Genomic DNA, 18626 nt, shown 5'->3' on the forward strand with positions numbered 1-18626 from the left:
TACCCTAGAGGGGTGAAAACCAGTCCTTCTCAAAGCAGCAAGAATAACACTAATTGTGCCCAGGGGTGGCCTTGAAGAAACATCTCTCTAAACTCTCGACCCTATTTGATCCCCCTGTCCGTTGGGATGATAGAGAAATTGCTTTAACTTTCCACTTCGTTCCAGCTGCTCCAGGTGATTCCATAAAGTCCTGCAATCTTCTGTGGTATGTCGTTGCTCCTAGTGGTATTGGCAATGAAGGCTTTGGTTGCACTTCATAGGATCCCCTCCCATCTTATTTGGCAATTGAAAGTATGGCTCATTCTTAATTTTTTCCAAGATTTGATGCACTAGCTTTCAGAATACCGTGTTAACTACTTGAGCAACAATAGATCCAGATTGCCTAGAAAAATCCCGCCGAGGACAATTATTGTTATACTTGTCCGACTTGAAATCCCTTCTATCTTGAGGAATCACCTTGGCCTTGCCTTTCCCTAGTTGTTGGTCCTCCTCAACCCGCTTATACTTGCCATTGTGGTCCATGAGCTAATGCACACTTTTAACAGGTTTTCTAGTCAAAGATTTCCTCAAACCATGCTTAGTAGGTAGGCCAACCTTGAATGTCCTTATAGCCTCGTTGTCAAAATTCTCATCTATTTCATTAAACATCTCCTAGTATCTATTAGAATACGCCTTAAGGGTTTCCCCCTCTTGCATAGTCATAGACAACAGGGAGTCCAGAGGCCGAGGAACTCTACTACAGGTTACAAAACAAGAACCGAAGGCTTTTGTTAGCTCCTTAAAGGAGGCAATAGAACCATCCTTTATCTCATTGAACCATCTCATCGCCACGAGCCCCAAACTGGATAAGAATACCTTGCACATCAAGGTCTCATTTTTTGAGTGAACAACCATCCTCTAGTTGAAGTGGCTCACGTGCTCCACAGGGTCTATTATGCCATTATAAATGGTGAACGTTGGTTGAGTAATCCACCGAGGAAACTTTCCCCCTTCAATCCTATGGGAAAAAGGTGACTTAGAAATCTAATTTAGAGCCCTACTCATAGCATCATTGCCTTGGCCCTTGTGAGGCGGGCTCTTCCCCCTTCGCCTGTCATGACGCTCCTCATCACACAAAAAGGACTCATTGGGGGGAGTCCTTGACCTAGGCCGGTAGCTATTATTACCATCACCATCAGAAGAATGGTCAAAACTTGAGGGACTTACTCTACGCCACTTGCGGCATAACTTCCTTCGCAAATGATCAATCTCCTGTTGCATGCTTCTAGTATTTTCCTCATGAGAGATGTGACTCCCACCTCGAGATTAGCTCCTACTAGTGTGTGTGGTGTGCACACTAACCTCACGGTCCCTTCTTTGCTTAAGATTGAGGAACTGATCATGACATTGGGAACCAACTGACTCTTCTCGGTTAGGCCCTGAACCTACCATGGATGAACATTGATCTCACCAAAGCGCAAGTATTTCCCACAACGGTGTCAATTGTAAGGACATGACTTGAGTCCTAAGGCCAAGAGGTAATAGGATTAAGGCCTAAAGAGCCCAATCCAATGAATTTGTAGAAAATTAGCTAAAGACTAGGCTCCAATAGAATGAACAATGTTCAACATGGACTAAAGATGATATGAAAACAGAGAAAAATAAGCTTTTTGCAAAAGAATTCTTCCTCAGCAAAGTCCGAGGTGAACAGTTCTTGAATATATTTCATTTTAGACTTGATTACAATTTCAGTTCTTGCTGCTATAGTGTTTTTCCTACAGACTCTCTAATGGATCTCTTTGTAAAGGGCTTCTTTCTCTCTTATATTATCCTATTTTCTCCATCTCCACCCTCTATGTGTAGGTCAAGCTGCTGGCTTTAATCCTTGTCCTATTAGCACATTCCTGAAGTCTCTGAGAGTAGCTGTAAGGCTGATTATCACTGTTTAGGTATCACCTCCACATTAATGTGGCCAGAGAGTTAGCTGTAGAGTATTTAATGCGGGGTAGCAACTTTCTCTTAGATATTCTTGGCTTCCCTTTGTACTATGCTTTCTTGATATTTATCCTTATTAATAGAATTCTTCAGGATATTGCTCTTGATGGCAAACCAAACCTTATGACCTCTGCCTTTCTTTGCCGAGGAGGCATTTCTCCTCAGACTACCTTCCCAAACTTTTATATTAATAATCTTCTCGTAACCCACTGATTCTTACCCCTTTACTAACATCTTCTTGTCCTCGGACTACTTAAGCGTCTTCGGACAAGGCCCACAACCCAATATACATTTCTAGGCCTTTTATCCCTACAGTAAATTTAATTATTTAATCACATAATTTTAATACTCACCTTCACATATGGACTATAACTCCTCATTTTACTCTGATTCTATGTTAAATTACTGATTATTCCAAAAGTTTAAGGTATTAAAGGATGGTAAATTAAATCATTTTATTACATAATTCTAACATTGAGGATATTGGTTTTTTGAAATATTATTAGAAACTTTTTATAATTTAAAAAATAAATAAATTTTTTTGACAATTTTATATATCTACTACTATTTAAGGGTTTCCCCTATTTGGGATCCTCATCTTTTTTTGTTCAAAAATGTCCATACACTCCTATGTTTAAGTAGAGACAAAACTAAAGAATAATCCGTTAAAAATACAACTCTAACTCCCACTAAGATATTGCCTAAAAAATAATTACTTTTCGGCTGATTTTCAAATTGCTTTATCCACTTATAAATTAAATTATCAAAATAAAAATCATATATATATATATATATATATATATATATAATAAAAACACAATTTTTTTTTTGGCTACTAAATAAACGTGTAATATTTGTTCATTTTTTTGAAACTAGCCTCATGACATTCTTGGTTGTATTAGTAGTTCTAAATATGTAATATAATGGAAAAATGAGTAAACCTCAAATTGGAATAAATGAAAAATTATGACACTATAGAAAAATTTTAAAAAAAACCTCATCGCACGTGCAAAGCATGTGTAATGAGACTAGTTTTTCATTAAAGTGATATCAACACTTTCTTAAAATGGTTTTATTAACAAATGCTCTAAAAACACTTGTTACTATTTTTTTTTTTTTGGTGGTAGAACTCATTTACTAATTCTAGTGCTTAATAAAATGGGGTTGGGGTTTGGGGTTTGAGGATTGAGTTGCAGTGGATTTTGTTGAATGGGTTTGGCCGTTGGCGAGACATTGAAAGTCAAACCCAACCCATTCGTAGTTTGTAAGATGGCCCACAAATCATAATACCTTTCCAAGTCTATTTTGAAAGCCCATTTTGGTTGAAGCGGAAAATTCAAAAGAAACAAGTTAGTACAATTTCCACTTTCTATGTACTACGCGCATACAAATTTTCATGATATTTTTTTCATAACTATTTACATATTATGTTAATTATGGTGTCATTCAAAATTTCAAATATAGTCATTGATGATGCCATGAAAATAATACTAATATGTCAACCTCTTTTAAACTCATGGTGACTCAACAAAATATTTATACGTAGCATTTAAATAAGTTATATGATTTGTTAAATAGATTATGTAAAACTAAAAATATAGTGTGTGATCCACGAGGAAGGATTTAAACTTAGATAGTTCCGATAGAAATACTAGGAGGTACCAACCTAATTACATGTCCAAATCTAAAGGAAAAAAAATATTGGAATAGGTAGGGGTTTTTTTTTTTTTTTTTTAATTTATTAAAAAAAGTGTTGACCTGAACCCGATCCATTAAAATGTTATCTTAAGTCGACCCACTAGTCACACAACTTGAACCCTTTTTATTTTTGAGATAAATTTTTTATCGTTTCTTTTATACTATTTTTTGGCTTTCTAACTTAGCGTAAACATTCACGTCTTGCTCTTATTTATTTTCTTTCTTTCTAAGTTCTTTTTTTTCTCACAAATATTCATAGATTATTTCTTAACAAGGTTGAGGCTTAAAGGCATTAATTTAGTGAATCTTAGACAGTGTAAACTTAAAAATTTATGTATTATTTAACTTTAGTTTATGATTTTTTTTAAAATTTTCTTATTTGTATTGAAAAGAAAATAAAAGACAATATGTCAAATTTTTTTTTTTTTTTGTATGTAAAAAAAATACGAGTTATAATAAGTTGACCCGATCTCCGGAAAGATCATATTAGTTATGGTCATAGGTTTTACAATCCATTTAGGACGTTCCATTTTTTATTTGAATTTAATTGGATTGAACCCAAACCCTACGATATGACCTATTTTTCAAGTCTAGATAAGGTGTTGTGGACTTCTAACTTCTAAGTTCTAAAATATGGCAGAAGCATAAACGTTAAGAGCCCTTTCACAAAATTTTCTGTTGTGACCGTAATAAATATACTTATGCAAGTAAAGACCATGTCAAGAATCATTAAACTAGGACTTAGCAAAAAACATATATCAAACTTGGATCAAACCAGTCTCCTATAGAGATGGGGACAGCTCTTAACTGATTAAATTCAATTAAAAGTATGTTCTAGTCAATAGATGGCAGTTCCCATGAAATCATCAATACTTGGCAAGAAATCTGAAGGCGAAGGGTATTATTATCTATGATGTTTAGAATACAAGTAATCTACGATTTGGCTGAGTGGAAATGTAGTATGCAAAAGCCGTATATAGCAGTAAGACATGCTTTCGACTTGGAGATGTTGACCTCTTAGAGTAGACTCAGTAGAGCCAGATTGCATTATACGTAATAGAAGAAGTTCAGCAACCAAGGGTTTTAGTAATAGCTTACACAATTAGTTTTACTGCGTCGCATGAGAGACCCAAGACAAGGGGGGAAGATTTTGAATTTGAATGTTATGAATTAAGGAATGGGTCAGCCAATGGACCATAGCCAAAGAGAAAGAAAGGAAAAAAAATATATAGTCAGCCAATAGGTTGGAAGTCATCCACCTCAGAAGTCACAACTGGGTTTTATGATGATATACTATTCTTCAGACTACATGCATGCCCAAATACTGAAACCCTGCTTGAGGGATTGGTCTTCAGGCAGGTCTCTTAAAGAACCAAATGCATGTGTGCCCTGCTATATAGTACGTACTTGTTGGAACTATATCCAATTCCCACATATATAGTAATTTGAGGTTGTCAATCACTCAATCTAGTTAATCAATTCCACAAATAGCGACATTATTTTTCGGATACTCACCTAATCTGAAGCTAGTCTGCAAGAACCAATAGGGGACGAGGAAAGATAAAGGCGCAAGAAGCCATGAACTTACATTTGTTTCTCGAAATATTTTGGGAGAAATTACGTTTTATCATCTTAAACTATATATTCTAATAATACTTTGTATCCTAAACTTTTCAAATACATTTTTTACATCATAAACTATGACATTTGTTACACTTTGTACTTTAACGTCAAAATAAAAAAAAAATTACACTTTATTACCCTAAATTATATTTCTTATTATATTTTGCACCCTAAATTTTGAATTTCCATTCAAGTTAACATAAAACTTGATGTTAGAGTGCAAAGTGTAACAAATATCATAGTTTATGGTGCACAACGTAAATTCAAAAGTTTAGGATGCAATGTGTACGTAATTTAGGATACAGTAAAGTGTAATTTTTCCAATATTTTGCTTTTTGTTTCATATTTTATCAAATAAGTTACAAAACTAGTTTTTTTTTTTTTCTTTCTTATAAATATAAATTAAACTTTTTTTTTTTTTTTTTTTGTCTTGGTACGTTTAACAAATAAGCTATTAGAAACGTAAGCTATCAGAAACGTGTCTTAGTACGTTTAACAAATAAACTATGAGAAACTATAGAAGGTTAAACTTATTACGCACGAAATTTTAGAACAGTAAATAAACCCTAAAAGTACCCCTACAACCCCACCAACCCAAAAAGAAAAAGAAAAAAGGAAAAAAAAAAAAATATATATATATATATATATATATAGACACACACCACATCATATGATAATGCAAATATATGATTGAGCAGTTTTGAAAAGTGGTACCAGGATATCAAATTATGGTAGCAATATGGGGAACAACAACTTCCTGAGAACTTCCTCTTCTTTTAGGTGTTGCATAGAACATCACATTAGTCATTTCTATTAGATAAGTACAACTACAACCCAGTAATTAAAAATAAATAAATAAATAAAAACGTACTCACTAATATATAAAGTCAATACTTACTGCATCCCAGCTGTTGTGGCTTGAATGATTGCAAAAATTGCATACTAAACAGCTCCATTTGGGATTCTACTACCCCACTTTTAATGATAAAACAAAAATAATCCTCTCTTCTTTTATGAGAGAGAAATATTATGGTCTTTATCTTATGCGGGTAGGTATTGTCCTTTCTTAACCGACATTTATGTTGTTTCCAATGGAAGCTTCTTCCTACCCAAAAAAAAAGAAAAAAAGAAAAAGAAAAAGAAACTGGAAGCTCTCATATTCTTTCCGGTTTTGGAGTTCTTCATCCCAAAAAGGATTGCTTGCCGACCAGTAAAGTTAAACATATAGATAATGTTGCCTCCCCATGGTTTTTATTTGCCTCATGTGAGAGAGTGAGACTGCCGCCACTCTAGAAATAAAATATCTCTATTCTTTATCATTCGTGAGATTTAATTTTTTTTTTTTGGTATATTCAAGATTTGGATTTTAATTTATGAAAATACTTCTTTACTACTTATGTAATTTTTAGATTTTTTTTTCCTATTTGTGAGTGAGAATTTTCACTGTATCTCATTGTTGTGGACATAGCCCTAAAGTTGAACCTTGTAAATCTTTGATTATCTTCTCTTGTGTGTGGTTGTGTCCATTTTACTTTCTACTCTCTAGCTATTTTCTTTATTTCTATTATTTGTTTGTAAGATCTTCCTCAAATCTATAATAGTTTTAATAATCAATGTTGTATGGGAATGCTTCCAAAAGCCATATCTCTCGCAACAAACTAGTATTAAAGCCAAATTCGATACCTATGGATATGGAATTGTTCTATTTGAAGAATTTATTGATTGGTTCATGGAATTGAGTATTAGAGAGAAAGACATAAGATGAATCCTCGACAAAACTTTTGGTAGTAATGATCATACTCTTTAATGCCAAATTTGATGTAGAGGAAATTGATAGAAAAAACACCTCAACATGTGGTAAGGAGATGTTATGGATATCATGATCCAACAAGAGTATATTGCTCTGGAAAGAAACAAACCTGAAGATTTCATATAAAGATTGGAAACAACTTCAACATGTGATAATGAGATGTTATGGATATTATGATCGAACAAGAGTATATTGCTTTGGAAAGCAACAAACCTAATCGAGTTCAAATAAAGATTGGAAGAAGATATAGATTGCATCACCATCTTTTTGTGTTTGGCCAAGAATTTTTTTTTTTTTTTTACCAAATTATGAGGGAGAAGAAGGTTAAGGAGTTGAGGAAAAAAATTGAAGGACGAGTACATGACCAAGAGTGTAGAGAACTTACTTCATTCGTAGGGAAAAAAATCTTTTGTTTCCAGTACCGAAGGTATTTCTACATTTGAGCATATAAATGATTATAAAAAAATACTAGTTGATTTGAAAATTTTTAAAGTTTAGATTAGTGAGGATGCGACTTTTTATTATTACTATTATTATTAAACTCACCACCTAATACTTATGATCATTTGATTACTACACTCTTGTATAGAAATGATGAGATTTAAATTTTATGTACAATACTTAAACAATAACGAGTCCATAAGGAGACTACGCAAGCTTATAGAGACACAGTGAGTTTTTGAGAGTTAGGGGCAGGTCCAATAATTAAAAGTCTAGTAGGAGAGGTAGATCCCGACTTAAATTAAAACACCAAATTAAATTTTTGACCTTAAAGTCTAGCGTTACTTTCGTTTTGTTCCCTAAAGTTTGAGATTTTTTATTTTGGTCTACCAAATTTTTTTTTTTTATTTTATAAAATAGTTCTTTCTTTATGATTGATATAGCAATTAAGTTTCAACAAAATAACATCATTTAGTGTTATATATAAATTATAATGTTGTGACCTTGGTTATTTGTTTTCCTGTGAGAGTATCGCAAACTAGAGAAAATTAAATTTCTCTTGAACAAAATGTTTTGTGTATATTTGGGGTTTGGATTTTAAGAAAGCGACAATATATGCTACTTTTAACCTGTTTTATTTTTATGTGAAATATTTTTCGGAAAAAATATTTTATATATATATATGTAGCATAGAGAGCAAGGTTGTCAAAATCGGGATCCTACGTAGGATCGTAGGAGGTAGGTGAGATCGTGGATCGTAGGATCGGATCGTAAATCGTAAGATCCTATATTATTTGAGAAAAAAACAAAAAAAATAAACATTTGTATGTTAAATAATCACATAAATTATACATTCATTAATATGATTACCATACATCACTATATTCATTTATAAGCATCATTTAAAGAGGTAAAAAATCTCAAAATATGACACTCTATTGGAATATTTTTTATTCGGATCCAACTGGCACACTCTCTACATTAGAGTTGAAAAATTTGGTCTATTGGGATTTTATTTTTCATTTAAGTCCAACTGAGCAATTTATTAAGTTTAAAAACATTACAAGAAATAAAGGTCGTTTGGGATCGTCAAAATCGTGTGATCCTATCGATCCTGAACGATCGCAAAGATCCTTGAAAGATCCGAATCGTTTTGAGCAGGTGAGATCGTAAAATCGTAGGATCGTAGGATCTAGATCGAGATTTTGACAACCATGATAGAGAGTGACTCTATGCACCTCCCCACCGTCCAAGATCAATTAGATCTAGAACACCTATGCCTGAATCTATGTCTTTTCAATTTTTTTTTTCAAAAATTTAATCTCCTAGATCTTGAACTTCTATTGTATCTTGCTTGTAATATTTTCAAATTGGTTCAGATTTTGTGAGATTATGCCATATTAAATTTTATTGTTGATTTGTGCATTGTGAGATTATATTATTTTTTGGATTTTTTTACCTATACAAACTAAATGCCTTAAAATGTTTTCCAAAGCATTTTTAGGAAAGTAATAAAATACCCAAAAACAAATTCTTTTCTAAAAATTAAAAGCAAATTAATTTATCTTGGATATATAACGATACATATATAGTTAATTACATTTATAATCTATGATATTAATTGATGTGTGGCTTTGTAGTAAATTAGTTTACAAATATTAGATTCTCAAACATAAAAAAAGTTTACAAATATTAGAGTTTCAAACTATTAGGGAGGATTAATCATCATTAATGATCTAACACATTTGCAATTTTTTTTTAAGCCTTGTTAGAAATAAAAAAGGAAAATGCTAAAAGTATTACATAATGTTCACAATATAATGTAACAATAATAGTGAAGGATGAGCTTCAATAATGTAATAAATGAATATTTAAAATACTTTTTTGTGATTGGTAATATGTCAGTTTGTAAATCTATAATAAAATTTGTGATATCCTTAACATCAATCATAGTAAAAGTGCACAACAATTTGAAAAAATTCATATTTTTATAAAATTTTGAGTCTTTTACAATGAGATGGGGGCTTTTTTTGTAGAGGGTAAATATTTTGGGGGGGGGGGGGGGCCTTTGGCCTAGGCCTAACTTGCCTAGGCACTGGGCCGGCCATGATTAATTATGCCAAGGTCCTCAAAATCGGATATCAAAAACCAAATAAAATATATGCATATAATAATTTGGATAATGTCTTTGTTACATATTGTCTGTAAGTTGTAAATGATCACTTTAACATAAACCCATCACTTTCTCTGTTAATTACAGTTGAGTACCTCAAAATTATGACAAAAATTGTAACACAAAAGTTATGATACTAAGATTTTTGACTTGGTGTCATCAATTGTAAATTGTAAATGATCACTTTAACCTAGACTCATTACTTTTTCTCTATTATTTACTGTTGACTTTATGTCAAAAATTATTACACAAAATTTATGATATTCTAAGATTTTCGACTTGGTGTGTATGAAATAGCCGTAGCACATGCTTTTGGAGATGTTGACCTCTTAAGGATCTCTATTGCAACTGCATGACATGAAATATAAAGAAAGCAATCAATTGGTAGTAATAATACTAATAGGCTAATAGCTACGTCATGTACATGAGGGAGCCAAGACAATGACTCAAAAATTTTGAACTTGGAAAATTATGAATACAGAATGGGTCAGCCAATGGAATTAACCCCCCAAAAAAAACATAAAAGGAAATGGTCAGCTAATAGGCGGGGTCAAGCCAGTCAAAACTATTCAAATTCAACATTTTCCCGTATATGACCCAGTGTTATATTTCTGTTTCCAACACTATAAATAAGACCCAATGTGCCTGTCAATCTTCACTCAAAACCTTTTCTTTCTGCAACACAAATACACAAGATCCAAAAATATTCTTTCTGCAACACAAATACACAATAACCAAAGAGAAATAACCTCTCAATCAAATGGCTTCAGCTCTCCTTTTACCTTCTGCATCTTCTTCTTCTTCTTGTTCAAGGAAAATCCATGCTGCTATTCAAGTCCCAAAACTTCCAAAAGTCTCTTTCTCAGTTCCAAAAATACCAAAGAGAAATCTAGGTGAGGAACTGAATATAAGAAACGGGTTCATAAACACAACCCCAGTAGAAAAGTTCAATGTCATCGATGATAGATCACACAGGTCTAGTACTAATGTTACCATTCAACTCTATGCCATCTTAGAGGCCGTAGCTGATAGAGTAGAGATGCACGCCAACATTGGAGAGCAACGTGACAACTGGAACACCCTTCTTCTAAACTCCATCAACATAATAATTCTCACAGCTGCAACAATGGCTGGTGTCGCTGCAACTAGTGGCATTGGAATGCCTCTTTTGGCTTTGAAATTATCGTCTACTCTTTTGTATTCCGCAGCCACGGGAATGTTGCTTATAATGAACAAAATTCAACCTTCACAACTTGCCGAGGAGCAACGCAATGCTACAAGATTGTTCAAGCAGCTACAAAGCCAAATCCAAACCATGCTCGCCATTGGAACTCCAACTCAAGAAGATGTGAAGGAGCTGATGGAAAAGGTTTTGGCTCTTGACAAAGCCTACCCACTTCCCTTGCTTGGTGCAATGCTTGAAAAATTCCCAGCAAAGTTTGAGACAGCTGTTTGGTGGCCTAAAAATCAAGTACTACAAAAGAAAAACTTTTCACATGAAGGAAAACAATGTAACAATGGATGGAGTGAGGAACTTGAAACGGAAATGCGAGAGATCATTAAGGTGGTGGAGAGAGAAGACATAGAGGACAATGTAAGACTTGGCAACTTGGCGTTGAAAATCAACAAAACTTTAGCTATCTCAGGTCCTTTACTCACAGGCATAGCAGCCTTTGGCTCAGCTTTTGTTGGTAATGGATCATGGGCACCAATAGTAGCAGTGGCTGCTGGGGCTTTAGCTAGCACAGTTAATGCTTTTGAGCATGGTGGACAAGTTGGTATGGTGATTGAGATGTATAGAAACTGTGGTGGATTTTTCCAGCTATTACAAGAATCAATTGAAGCCACACTTGAGGAAAAAGATTTGGAGAAAAGAGAAAATGGGGAACTGTTTGAAATGAAGGTGGCTATGAAACTTGGAAGAAGCTTATCACAACTCAGAGAACTTGCTAAAAAGTCAGCTTCTTCCCGTGTAGACGAATTCGCAAGCAAGCTTTTCTAATTCTGGATCTTGTAATTAATCAAATTCTTTGATCTGTTAATTGTTTATAGCTTAATTAATTAATTGTACGATCTTCTAACATCGAAAAAAATGTCAGTTCTCAAATTTTAGATATATATCAGCTACTTGTGGAAAGAGTTTGTAAAATAAAATGTACGTATTTCTTAGTTTCTCGATCACTTAATTGAACTCTTTGATTTGTCAAATGATTATAATTTTTTCAATGTTAGAACATTAATGTTCTAACATTGAAAATTAATGTTCTAACATTGAAAAAATACTAATTCTCAAATTTTATATTAGCTACGTGTGCAAAAAATTTTTGTAAAAGAATATATATATTCTTTGGTTTCTTGCATATAATAACTTGAATTTTCCTATTACAAGGTGTTGAAAATCTAAGTTGCACAAACAAATAACTTTACGACCGTACCACAATAGAGTTAAAAAATATGTTGTTGAAGAAGTAATTCTATGTAGATTAGTTGAATATTTAGTAGACTATTCAAGACAGGTGGTCAAAAAATTGCACGGGCTTAGATTATTTAAAATGTCTAAGTTTATATTGTTTTATTATGTTGAATAGTTGGATTTGGTCACGAAATTGGAGATGGCTCAACTGAAACTTCCGGTCACCACCGCCACATTCCTTTTTTGTATCTCAGGCCAAAGAGTGAATAAACCAAAAATTCAATGAAACCTATATATGGGTTGGATCAAAAACTTATAATTAATGCCTTGGTCATATTGCCTCATGAATTCATAACAATAACTGAGAGGGGATATATGGAGACGCAAATAGTTTTGCGACATTCAAAACACATATAAATTACACAACAGAAGTTTTTGCCTTGTAATCAGAGGTTAGTATTGTGATGTAAAAGGAAATTGGTAATAGAGCATGCTTTTCTTGTTTGGTTTTTCTTTTTTGGGAGATATAGTTATATTGAATTTTACTTGTAATTAAGATGTCAATTGTGTGACTCAATATACATGTGTATGTATAATTATTTAATTAATTAAATAATTATACATATTTTGAATCAAAATAATTTGTCTCATTATAAATACTTTATTTCATGTTCTATTAATCACAATATGCTATACATTCATTTTCTTTCTCTTATAAAGCCACAAAAATATTTAATAAAAAAAAATTCAAATGCATGACACATTGCAGTATGTCAGTTATTAAAGCATAAAAGAAAACACAAAGAATGGTTTTTATTCCATATGTAGCGTGTGTTTTTATAGATGTGTGTGTGTTTGTTAATTATTAGATGCATGAATTTGAGAAAATATTCCACGTTATATTTTACTAACTATAGCTTGTCATGAGCACTTTTTGTTTTCTTATAAACTAATCAAATTCAATGAAAAATAAATTAGAAACATATATATAGTAGTTGATAGGTTTGGCGGCGTGTAAAATGAAACACTAAAAACAATTGCATTAGTCCGGTCAAATTTTTCCGTCTATTTTACACTAAAACCCTATTTTTTCTATTTTACATTACTACTTTTCCAAAGTACTCACATCAATTTATCTATTTTACAATCCCCTCTATTTAAATAATAATATTTTTTCAATTTTTAATTTTAATTTTATATTTTTATTTTGCCCCTATCTTTATATCTTTTCTTTTGTACTAATCTTTTTTTCTTTGTCCTTATCTCATCTCTCAAACCAATCTTATGCCCCTCTTCTACTCCTCCTTCTTCCTTCCATGGTAACTTCTCCTTCTTCCTTTCGAGGTCATGGTCAGATCACCTCCCTCCACAAGCGTCTTCTTCTTTTTTTTCCTCTCATGGTCAAATCACTTGTCCAACACAAGCACCAATCCCCTGTTGGGGTGCACGGCTGCACCTAGAGTTCAGCCCACATGGAATTCTATTTCAAGATGAAATAAGTGAAGTAGTTTGCAAGTACAAGAATACTATTCCTAATACAATGGAGTAGTTTGCAAGTACAAGAATACTATTCCTAATTATATTAGGAATAGTATTCCTAATTATATTAGGAATAATGTAGGCTACAAAAGCTTTTATATAAAGTTTTGTACGTGGGTTTAATGAATAGAGAGGGTTTTAAAGAGACTAAAGAGTGAAACACAATTTTGAAGCCAACTGAAGGAAAAAGAATAGTGCTATGTGCAAAACTGAGGGAAAAAAGAAAAGGTAATTTTTTTTTTTTTGCTCAAGACACACAAGGAAGATAAATAGAGGGTTTTCTCTAGCATGATTATTCAAAGTGAAAGATCTTGCTACCGGGTTTTGTGGTGAGGTTGTATTTGTTCCTAGAGTTATTATTGTATTTTCCCAATTTATTATGAACTTAGGTTTTAGGTATAACTTGAGTGTTGTAATCTCTATTTTATTATAGTGGATTAATCGGATTTGCTCTGTGGTTTTTCCCTCTACATTGAAGGGTTTTCCACGTAATTTCTTGGTGTTCTTGTTGATTGATTTTTTTTTTTTCACTTCCGTTGATTTCTATTTTCTTTATTGCTTAGGTTATCTTTAATTTAATTCACATATAGACAGGGATTTATCCCAACAAGTGGTATTAGAGTTTTAGTTGTTGGACGTGATTTTCTTGTGTTGAATTAAATGGAAAATATGAATATGAATAGATTAAACTCATGACATCAAATTATTTGATTTAGAAGCCGATGATAGGGAATGTTCTTTACTATAAGGATTTGCATGATCCTATTGAGGGTGATAGTGCTAAGCCAAGCAAGATGTCTAATAAAGATTGGGATAAGTTAATTAGAAAAACCATTGGATATATTAGACAATGCATCGATGTGAGTATGTTTCATCATGTATCTCAAGAGACTAATGCAAAAGCTCTTTGGATAAAATTGAAGGGTCTATACGAAAGAAAGACAGCTCAAAATAAAGTTGTTGTGGCTAGAAAGCTTGTGAATTTGAAGCTTAAGGAAGGAAGATCCGTTGTCGAGCATTTGCTCTCACTTATAGATCTTCCCTGACAAAGACTTCGGAGCGAAGAACACGATTCAAGTCTGCGACGTTGCAAAGGCTTAGACGCTGACGTACATGTTGTTTATCTGTGAAAAGAAACATCCGAGGAGATGAGCATGGTTAGATTAGCGATAAATATCAAGGGAAAGTGCAATAATGTGCAATGAAATTAAAAACGGTAAAAATAAATGGGATTGAGTCATGGGTTAGGGAATCTAACTCTTATAGAGTCACACCTGGGTCTACCCATTCGACTGGGTAGTGAAAACCGTCAAACTAGTTTTTCAAGGCGATAAGATAGTCGTCTTTCATGCCTTTGTTGGACTTGGGAAGACAGGATATGAGTCTAACAATGCTAGACCTGGATTTAAGGTAGTATCCTACACTTTTAAGTTTGTGGCACTCGTACATATAAACAACGTCGTGCCATGTGAGGTTCGGACCCATTTGCTTGTTTAAAGTATCGACACAACCTAAGACCCTAAATACATTTGGTGTGCACTGATCTGGGTATAACCTGTGGTTGCGTAGGTATTCGCTGGTTATGTTTTTCATGGGGAGGGTCATCTCACCTTCTAGGAAGGTGATGATGGGAATGATAACTTCTCCCTCTCTTCTAGCGTCACCTATGGCTTCTACTGGGCAATATTTTAAGCCTACGTTGTGGGAAATCTGATATTTGGCCCGAAAACCCTCCATACCGGCGTCGATATCTACTAAACACTTAAATCTACCCATTTGGTGGGAGTGCGAATGAAATTTTAGAGAAGGGAAGGGGTCTAGATGGTGGCCGAGGACAGAAGCCGAGAAGAGATGAGTAAAGGAAGTTGAAAACTTACAGGGAATAATTAGGCAATTTTTCACGAGCTTCTTGAGAGGAAAGATAGTGATTAAACTCTTAGATGTAATTGATTTCTGAAAGAATGGATGAAGATACAAATTCATAGGTGTTTTGGCATGTGGGAGGCGGCCTCAAATCAGAATTATCCCGCCCAAATTTTTAGAACAAACTTGGACTGTTGGATGCGTATCTCACCGTTGAACGTGGGGGACAAGACATAACTCGCAGTCATAAATGCGAGCGTTCCGGGTTTCGAAGCGTCAGAGACATTTTTAAAGGAACGAAAGGACCCCTACATGTGTGGCAGTTTGCAAAGTGTGTGGAGGGTGCGCTGTTTAGTTCAAAACTCCATTTCTCTCCTCGGATGGGAGAGAAAAATAAAGTTTTGAGAGGCTATTGTGGGGGGTAAAAATGCTTAAATGAACGTTTGGGCTTTGGGCCTGGTTAGTTGGTACAAGTCTGCCCAATCAAAGTCTTCTAGGCCCACAGGTCAGTCTACACTATTATGGTCCAAGGAGTTATCCGAGGAGGAGTATCTCCTCGGACAGACCCAGTAAAGGCCGTGGGACTTGCTAAATGGTTTAGAGGCAGAATTCTAAAGGATCTGTTGGGTAAAGGTGTGATCCAAGCACCCGTTAGAAGCAGGAACGAGTGAGAAAATATCTGAGGAAAAAGCTGCTACCACCGCATTAAAGACCCTGCATTTACCTCCCTGACCGCATTAATGGAGAAATGACCTCTGAACAATAGTATTTAGCATTCCAGCTATCGTTTGAAGACTTTAAAAAGGTAGTGGATGGGACATGTATCTGGGGAAAAGATCTGTGTTACACGTGGATGAAACAGGGAAGAAGAAGAAGAAGGATATAAGAAGACGAGAGAGGAAAGAAAAAGGGGGCTATCTTTTGGAAGCTCAAAAATTGTAATCTCTTGCTTGGAGAAAGAAATGATATACAAATTGTCCTTGGCTTACGTCCGATGATGGTTTTTTTGTCACGTTCATCTATTACGTGCATAAATTGTAGCATTCTAGCCTATTTATCAACTTTCCAACATCCTTAACTTAGGTTTTAAACTCATACTCTATAAATTTCATTGTATAAAACTCTTTAGGCCTGAGCCCATCACTCGTTTTGAATCTGGGTACGAATTGTGCACTTACACATACACACACATACACACATATATATATATATATATATATATATATATATATATATATATATATATATATATATATTGTGTGCTTTTTTCTATAATTAGATATTTATGTATATTTTATTTTAATTCGCTAATTTAGAGTGGGTCGAGTTTGTTGATCTCGTGACCTTCATAATAAATTGTACGTTCTTTCTTTTTTGATATACTTTTTGTGATTCCCATTGTCCTTTTCAATTCCACCTAATACTCTTATGCTTAATATACTCCTTTGAAATCTTCAACCACTATCTTGCTAAAGCCTAGCTACATTGCAAAGCTATGGTGGACAAGGCAACCAGCCTCTCAGCCGTTGGTCATCATATCCTGCTTGATACCTCAGTATATTCCCTGACTTTCAAAGATTTCCTTCAATTGGGTATATAGAGAAGCTCACCATGTTGTTCATACTCTAGCTAAGTGGTCCTTCCTTGATAGATCTTTTTTATTTTTTTATTTTTAGGCTCTTTTGACCTGGGGTTCAGCCAACCTAATTTTGCTAATCTCATCTTGGTGGTGTATCACATATGGTTGCAACGTAATGCCAGTGTGTATAGTAGCAATAGTGTGTCAGAGGAGGCTATTAGAGCAAGTTTTGAGTGATGTCAGATGGAAGGCTAATTTTTGCAAAGGAATGCCTAATTCCTCTCATAACAAGATAATTTTGTAGTTGTAAAATTTCCTTCCACAGTGTCTGCTTGTGGTGAGAGGAAGTTCATTTGTTTAGTTTTTGCTCTGCTTGTATTGTCGTAATAGGTGTGTGGACTGTTGTTTGTAGGGTAGGACTTTGCTTGTAGCTGTGTATTGGTTAAATACAATGTTTGTAGGCTCGGTTTCTTTGCACCTGGTATAAGGGTGAGGGCCCGCTTGTTACAGCCTTACGGGTAGGCGATGTGTTTGTAGTAGGGGAATGTACTATGTTAGGTGTCTTCTAGTGTTGATTTAGCAGAGGGTATCCTGCTTTGTTTGAAGTTGTAATTCAAGTGTTTTTTGATCAATAAAATTACTTATTCATCAAGAGAGACGCAGAGAGAGAGAGAGAGAGAGAGGGAGATCTAAATGCCGTGTACTATAGCGTAAGTGTGGCTGCCGTCTTTATATATTACTAACATAAAATAATAAAAGAATACAAATGCCCTTTACGCTCCTGTCCTTATTAGGATATTAAAAATTCAGGATTATTCATTTAAATTATTTCAATACAAGCCAAACTTGAGTTAATCACCGAACAAAACTACATGTTAACTTATTCTTTTCTCATATATAGTAAAATCACAACAACAAAAAAAAATTATCCCTTCAAAAATCTATGCTAATAATTTAGGTAAAATAATTTTCATTCATGGATTTACAAAAATTATAATTTTTACTACAAAGGGACCATTTATATCATCAATAAACTACAAAATAATAATGTGATATTGCATGAACTCATTGACAAACTTATAATCTCAAATCTAATTTAGTACATTATTAGACATATACATATAAATATATAATATTATATACAGTTAAATCGAGTCTCATGTTTACTAGCTTTTTTACAAACACATTATTATGTTGGAGCTTGGTTCGTTTAACAATCAAGCCTAAACTTGGGTTTGAGCTTGACTTGTTTATTAAACAAATGAACATAAACAAATCTTTTCCTAAGCTGACTTTCAGTTATTTATAAACAACTTGACTCATTTACCATCATAGTTCTTATTGATTTTGACTTTACACATCCTTTAATCACATCATGATCAATACACCGAGATTGACCTACTAGAAAGTGAATGTATTAGGATGCCTATGAAAATGTTATATATGTTCGGTCAAGAGGAGCTATGGTTTTATATATATATATAAAGTAAATATGACGTTTTATTTAAAAGAT

The 18626-nt window shown here is 33.7% G+C and overlaps 1 protein-coding gene across 1 annotated transcript; it reads left to right on the top strand.

Annotated features, from left to right (window-relative positions):
- Window positions 1-10404: 10404 nt before the first annotated feature.
- LOC142632261 (putative F-box protein At4g22030) lies at window positions 10405-11839 on the top strand. The gene has a single exon (XM_075806687.1). The coding sequence runs from the start codon at window positions 10480-10482 to the stop codon at window positions 11719-11721; it is 1242 nt and encodes a 413-aa protein (XP_075662802.1). The 5' UTR covers window positions 10405-10479; the 3' UTR covers window positions 11722-11839.
- The last annotated feature ends 6787 nt before the right edge of the window (window positions 11840-18626 follow it).

The sequence above is a fragment of the Castanea sativa genome, chromosome 4, assembly GCF_040712315.1.
Source record: "Castanea sativa cultivar Marrone di Chiusa Pesio chromosome 4, ASM4071231v1".
NCBI lineage: Eukaryota > Viridiplantae > Streptophyta > Magnoliopsida > Fagales > Fagaceae > Castanea > Castanea sativa.

Excerpts from the sequence above, each read along its gene's own strand:
- LOC142632261 (XM_075806687.1), top strand. The coding sequence starts at position 10,480 with ATGGCTTCAGCTCTCCTTTTACCTTCTGCATCTTCTTCTTCTTCTTGT.